Genomic DNA, 7457 nt, shown 5'->3' with positions numbered 1-7457 from the left:
GTTAGTCAGTCTGGTAGCAGAAGGCGCAGAAAGGAGAAGGAGGGACGCGCGCTGACACGCTAGTCAGACCCTGCCCGTGTAGTAGCTGTTGGCGGGGGAGATCGGTCACCAGCAAGTTGGACAGAAAGATGCTGAGGAAGTCAGCTGGTCGTGTACGGAGACTTCTGGTGACAAGGCACGCACGGGGAACAGGTCCCTAGAGTGGACATCCATTTAGTGGTCTGCTAAACCTGCAGGTGGAGGGACTAGAGGTCCCTCATCAACCAACTAGAGTCGAGCATCAGCAGCAACGAGGGGGCCCATAAGGAGGATTGAGCCTGGAGATATCTTCCTTGGTCCACGCTGCCAGCAAAGGGGCCAAAAAAGGGGGAAAAGGCAGTAGCGACTTCCCTGGATGAATCCCATGGTACTTTAAGTCAGGGGTTGTCTGAAACAAGAAGTGCTAGGAAGGCGAGTTAACGGTTACCCTTAGACCGGCCAAAAGGATACCTGGTTCCTCCTGGTTTATCTCAGCATCGCCCGGGTTACCTCACGAAAACATTTGAAAGTGAGTAAACAAGTTGAAAGACTTACTGGACTGCAACTGAGTTATTCTGCGACCTGTTGTTCCACACACCCGAGTTCCTGGGGCCAGCCTCACTCACGGGAGGCCATACCACCCGACTGCAGACCCCATCATCGTTAAACCGTGAGTGGTGGTCACCTATAACCCTGACCGCAAACTGTGAGTGGCGTCACGACTCCCATGTAAATAAACCTAACATACCTGTTGCCAGCGGTAATCATGTGGAGCCCCTGTGGCGTCCCAGAAGGTGGAGTGACGTCCCTGAGGCGACCGCTACAGGTGGGCGACACATCAGCAGTGCATTTATGTTGATATTTCTTGCATTTATTTATGAAAATAATCAGGGATTTGGTGAAAAGTTTGACATTTTCAAACTGGGTTTTTCTTAATGTCCCTAAACCAAAGTTATGTCACACAAAATAGTTAATAAATTCCATTTTCCACATGTCTACTGTACATCAGCGCGTAGATAGAAAACTCAGGACCAAAATGATGATAAAGAAAGGATCTTGGTGACCTTTTAATTTGATCCGGCAACAAAAGCTTTAACGTTTCCACCAACAATGGTCTTTATCAAGGTGCATGGAGGTACATTTTTAGATATACGTTAGGTCATAAAATGTGATGAACACAATACAAAAATAAAATATGTACAAAAATAACTTGCAAAAAATAGGGGGATTAACAAAAATAAATAAGCAGGTAATAAAGTTGTAAGGGAAAATGGGAGGAATGAGTAGGATTCATATGAGGCCGGTGTCACACTTGCAAGTGACTCGCACAAGAATGAAGTCACATCACCCAGCACGGCCTGACACTCTTCAGACAGGGTTCTGCAGCTGCAAAGAAATACATGAAGCGACACATTCCTGTCCGGAGAGCGGCAAGCCGTGCTGGGTGATGCAACTTGATTGTCGCACGAGTCACTCGTAAGTGTAACACCGGCCTAAGGGGGAGAGGGGTATGGGGAAGGGATCAGGATAAGGGTACAGCTCCACTTGCGTATAAATTCCGATGCGAGAGCATCAGAAGCGATATGCTAATTACCCTCTGCTGAGAGCGTTATCCGAGGATCATGTGACTGTGATCTCATCTTGCGATTGTATAGAATTAAAAGGTAAAATTTAGAGTATAGGTGTAGGCAGGATAGTATGGGAACATGGTGTGACAGAGGTAGATAGATATAGGGTTCACAGAGGGGTAGAATAAAGTAAAGGAAACAGAGGTAAAGATAAATTAAAGTAATTGAGGGAAACAGGTGGCTATGAGGAAGGAATATCAGAGGACATGCATGGAGTGCAATGCAAACCAGTTAACTCCCTATCAACTAATGATGGACATAGCACACGTTGGCTGTTGGGCTCACATAAAACTGGCCATTTTTGCGTGTTAAGTATCTCAATTTTTGCATGTTTTTCACAGCAGTAATGCATATCTATATTCCCATATTGTTACACATATCGTAGCACTACAGGAGTACAACTGTCTCCTTTTTGTAAGGCTACTTTCACACATCCGGTTGTAGCAGTGCGGCACAATCCGGCGCTCTGCTGAAAAAACAAAACCGGGATTTTTTTGCCGCCGGTTTCGTTTTTTCCAGCATTGTCGCTGCATTGTGCCGCATGGGCTTGCGTTCCATCCAGTTTTTGCCGCATGCGGCAGATTTAGCCGATGCAGCGGCCGGATGGAACGTTCCCTGGTACGTTTTTTGCTCCGGCAAAAAAAAACGCATTGCGCCGCATCCGGCCGCTGCGGCACATTTTTCAATGCATGCCTATGGATGCCGGATGCGGCAAATGCCGCATCCGGCCACCTGATGCGGTTTCTTCCACTGCGCATGCTCAGTAGCGTGCCGCAACCGGAAAAAATCAGACGGGCTGCATGTAAAAGCTTATGCAAAGGATGTGGTGTTTTCGCCGCATCCATTGCATAGGTTTCACAGCCGGATTGAGCAGCAGTGCTCAAACCGGATGTGTGAAAGTAGCCTTACTATGTTTCATTTTCAACTTTAGGAAAAGGCCTGAGGAAGAGACCTGAGATGTCTCGAAAGCTTGCTTTAGAACATCATCAGATTTTATTTTAGTTAGCCATTAAAAGGTATTACAACTACAAAATTTTAATTTTGTTTCTCTCACTGAAAGCAATCAATCATCTACCAGCTTGGCACATCTAGAGGTTGAATTTTTTTTACCTATTTTTGTTTGCAAAATAGCTCTCGCTCAGTGAGACTGGATGGAGACATCTGTGACCAGCAATTTTCAAGGTTTGTCACAGATTCTCAAATGGGATTTGGGGCTCGGTTTCACTTGCGCATAGCTTCAGATGCGAGAGCATAGGAAGCAATATGCTAATGACCCTCTGCCAAACCTTAATTTTTTTAAAATTTGCATTCAGTTCCAAAATTGAACCTCAGGTTCGCTCATCTCTAGTCACCAACAATCTTTTTAAGCTGCAGTTATACAAATGTAAAATACACTTTATAGATTGTTCACATAGAGGTGTATTATTTGGATACTAATTTATTTTTAATTACAAATGGTCATTGGTAATTTCATACATTTCCGATTATTGATGTAGGGCCCTAAATTGTGTTCCCTTTCTTTGTAGACACTTGATTTTACTATAACTTGTTTTATTTACAATGTAAAAAAATTGCAAGTATAAAAAGAAAATGGCAACTTCCCTATGTGCGTTCTTTGATGTATAAAAAGATTTGTTTTCTGACTAAAACATTTCTCACAATTTGTCTGCATTTTCTGATGTATAAGATATGATAACTCTGTAAAATAATTTAGACATTCTGACCATGAAAATGGGTTCTGCTCTGTGTGAGTTATGAGATGTCTAACGAAACAGTATTTCTCTGTATCACATTTTCTACACCTAAAACATGAATATGGCATGTTCCCTCTCTCAATTCTCGAATGCAACATTAAAACTGACTTTTGTTTAAAATATTTTCCTCATTCGTAGCATGAAAACTCGTTTTCTCTATATGACTCAGATGATGCTTAGCAAGATGTGATTTTTGTATAAAACATTTCCCACATTTTGAACACGAAAATAGCTTCTCTCCTGTGTGAATTTTCTGATGCCGAACAAGATGCGATTTAGTAGAAAAACATTTCCCACATTCTGAACAAGAAAATGGCGTCTCCCCTGTGTGACTTCTCTGATGATTAACGATTTCAGCTTTCGTAAGAAAACATTTTCCACATTCTGAACATGAAAATGGCTTCTCCCCTGTATGATTTTTTTTATGTTGAACCAGATTTGATTTAGTAGAAAAACATTTCCCACATTCTGAACAAGAAAATGGTTTCTCACCTGTGTGAATTCTCTGATGTGAAGCAAGATCAGGTTTCCTAGAAAAACATATCCCACATTCGGAACAAGAAAATGGCTTCTCCCCTGTGTGAATTCTCTGATGTTTAACAATTTCACTTTTCGTTGAAAAACATTTCCCACATTCTGAACATGAAAATGGTTTCTCCCCTGTGTGACGTTTCTGATGTTGAACAAGATTTGATTTAGCAAAAAAACATTTCCCACATTCTGAACAAGAAAATGGCTTCTCCCCTGTGTGAAGTTTCTGATGTTGAACAAGATTTGATTTAGTAGAAAAACATTTTCCACATTCTAAACACGAAAATGGATCCTCTTCTGTGTGAATTCTCTGATGTTGAACATTTTCACCTTTCGTTGAAAAACATTTTCCACATTCTAAACATACAAATTGTTTCTCCCCTGTGTGAATTCTTTGATGTAAAACAAGATTAGGTTTCCTAGAAAAAGATTTCGCACAATCGGAACAAGAAAATGGCTTCTCTGTGTGAATTCTCTGATGTTTAACAATTTCACTTTTCGTTGAAAAACTTTTCCCACATTCTGAACATGAAAATGGCTTCTCCCCTGTATGAATTCTCTGATGTTGAACAAGATTTGATTCAGTAGAAAAATATTTCCCAAATTCTGAACAAGAAAAAGGATCCTCTTCTGTGTGAATTCTTCGATGTTGAACAATTTCACATTTTGCTGAAAAACATTTTCCACATTCTAAACATAAAACTGATTTCTCTCCTCTGTAATCTATTTTATGTTCAACAGCTTTTCTGTGATTTTTATTTTGCAGATTTGTCTTTGATGAAGCAGAATAAAAGACCTTGACTTCAGGTGTATGTGGTATAATGATATGTTCTTCACATGTATGTGTTGCAAAATCTGGGAATATCTGATGTCTTTCCGAGCTCCTGATACATTCAACTGCCAAGAACAAAACCTAATTTTATTATTTTAAAATAACACTCCATTAGAATTACATCGAAGTCGCTTGGTATTTATTTCCTAGCCTCTTTACACATGCAAACTAAGTATGATGGGCACAGAATGATCATTAATACATCAATCTATTTTCATATAGTATATTATCAGCAACACATCTGTAGTCTGCATCTGGAGATGTTGCTGCTGAGAACAATGATTTTTGTTTTTCGTCCTGCCATTTACAATCCAATCACACAATGAATATGGAGCATTTTGCTAGATCGTTGGGTGATTGCCGACATGTTAACACCTCTGAACACTTATATGTGCATTCAGGGTTCATAAATGGATGCTATATACAAACAGTATGTGACATACATAGCACAAAAACATGTATAACTGGAGCGAATGCACACAAATATACAGTGTCTTGTGAAAGTATTCAACCCCTTGGCTTTTTACCTATTTTGTTACATTCCAACCTGTGTTTAAATATTTTTGTAAACCGATTTGTGTGATGCACCAGCATTAAATTCTCTAAGTAGGGAAATTAAGTGAGAAAAATATAAGCAAAAAATGTACATTTTTGTGATAAAATAAATAAAAAATTGTCATGTGCAATTGTATTCACCCCTATTGCTATGAAGCCACTAAAAATTTCTGGTGCAAGCAATTACAATTATGTTCATAAGTCACATGCTTAGTGAAAGGAAATCTACCTGTGTGCAATCTGTGTCCCATGGTCTCTCAGTATATACACAAGCAAACCCAAAAGGCAAGCTCAGCTTACCACTCTTCACAGCAAAGGATGTCCCAGAAAATTCTTGTGTAGAATCCAACAGAACAATGAATGAAAAAAGGGTTATCCAGCATCCAAAGCTTTAAAAATCAAAAAAGTTTATTCAAAATAGTAAAATCGCAACAATGAAATCCAACCACCATAAAAACAGATCTACAGTATATCTCAAGTAGAAGCAGACATGTTTCGAGAAACATGTCTGCTTTTACTAGAGATATATCTCTGTTTTTATAGTGCTTGGATTCCATTGTTACGATTTTACTATTTTGTATAAACTTTTTGGATTTTCATAGCCTTGGATGCTGGATAACCTTTTTTTCCTTCATTAAGCAAAAGACACCACTAACCAAACAACAAGTATATCAATGAGACCTCCAAACAAGTCAGAGACAAAGTTGTTGAAAAGTACAAGCCACTGTTGGATTCTAAAAAAATATATCCCAACCTTTGATGATCCCCGGAACGCCATCAAAATCATTATCATCAAATGGAAAGAACATGGCACCACTACAAATCTGCCAAGAGAGTCCACCAAAACTCTCAGCCCGGGCAAGAAGGGCATTAATTAGAGAGGCAGCAAAGAGAGCAAAGGGTAACCCTGAAGGAACTGCAGAGTTCCTAAGCGGTAACTGGAGTATCTGTCCATATGACCACAATAAGTTGTATGCTCTATAGAGCTGGCCTTCATGGAAGAGTGGCAAGAAAAAAACCTTTACTTACAGCCAAAAATTGGAAGGCTTGTTTTAAGTTTGCCAAAACACGTGGAAGACTCCCCAAATGTTTGGAGGAAGGTACTGTGGTCAGATAAGGCCAAAGTCTAGCTTTTTGGCCACCAAGTAAAATGCTGTGTCTTGCGCCAGACTAAAACCATTCATCACCCCAAGAAAACCATGCCCACAGTGAACACTGGAGGCAGCATCATGCTATGGGGATGTTTTTCAGCAGCAGTGGCAGGGAAAAATGGTCTGATTCAAATGGAAGATGGACAATGCAAAATACAGAAATATTCTTGAACAAAACCTGTTTCAGTCTATTTGAGGTTGAGACGGAGGTTCACCTTCCAACAAGACAATGACCCAAAGCATACTACAAAAGCAACACTTAAGTGGCTTAAGGGGAAACGTGTAAATGTTTTGAAGCGGCCCAGACCTTAGTATAATTGAGAATCTGTGGACAGACTTGAAGATGCTGTTCACCAGAGGAAACTATGTAACTTGAAACAGCTGGAGCAGTTTTGGCTTGAGAAATGAGCAAAAATCCCAGTGGCTAGATGTGGAAAGCTCAAAGACTTATCCAAAGAGACTTGCAGCTGTTATTGCAGCAAAGGGAAGCTCTACAAAGTACTGATTTTAGAGGGGGAATAAATATGCACACTAATAATAAAGTTTATTTTTATAGCGCCAACATATCTTGCAGGACTTTACAATCAAGTGCGGGCTTATACAGACAAAACCAAAACAAAGTAGCCTATAGAGCCAATAGTTCAGCAGCTACAATAGGAATGAGGGCCCTGCTCCCAATCTATGGGAATACTGGTTGTTTTCAGTTCTTTTGTCCTCTTTGTTTGCTTCACAATAAAATAAAAAATAAATGTTCACAGTTGTAGGCATGTTCTTTACATGAACTGATGCAAACCCGCATAAAAAAAACAAAGTGAAATTCCAGGTTATAAGGTAGCAAAACACGAAAAATGCCAAGGTGGTGAATACTTTTGCAAGGCACTGTATATGTATAATGAAGGAAATAATTAATTTAATCCCTTGTTGATTTTGAAAGTTTGCCCACTGATAAAGACATTAACAGTCTATAATTTTAAGGATAGGTTAATTT

At 39.7% G+C, this 7457-nt stretch overlaps 1 protein-coding gene across 1 annotated transcript in view; it reads right to left on the bottom strand.

Moving 5' to 3' along the window:
• Positions 1 to 1513: 1513 nt before the first annotated feature.
• LOC142312862 (uncharacterized) overlaps positions 1514 to 7457 on the bottom strand; it is a 103818-nt gene continuing 97874 nt past the window's right edge. Inside the window, exon 14 of the mRNA XM_075351848.1 lies at positions 1514 to 4828. Within this exon, the coding sequence (XP_075207963.1) occupies positions 3498 to 4828 (1331 nt within the window). The 3' untranslated portion in view covers positions 1514 to 3497. The remainder of the gene's footprint in view (positions 4829 to 7457) is intronic.

Source organism: Anomaloglossus baeobatrachus, chromosome 5, assembly GCF_048569485.1.
Source record: "Anomaloglossus baeobatrachus isolate aAnoBae1 chromosome 5, aAnoBae1.hap1, whole genome shotgun sequence".
In the NCBI taxonomy this organism is placed as follows: Eukaryota; Metazoa; Chordata; class Amphibia; order Anura; family Aromobatidae; genus Anomaloglossus; species Anomaloglossus baeobatrachus.
Note: the sequence above shows the minus strand (reverse complement) of the source record. Positions and strands in the feature narration are given on the sequence as shown.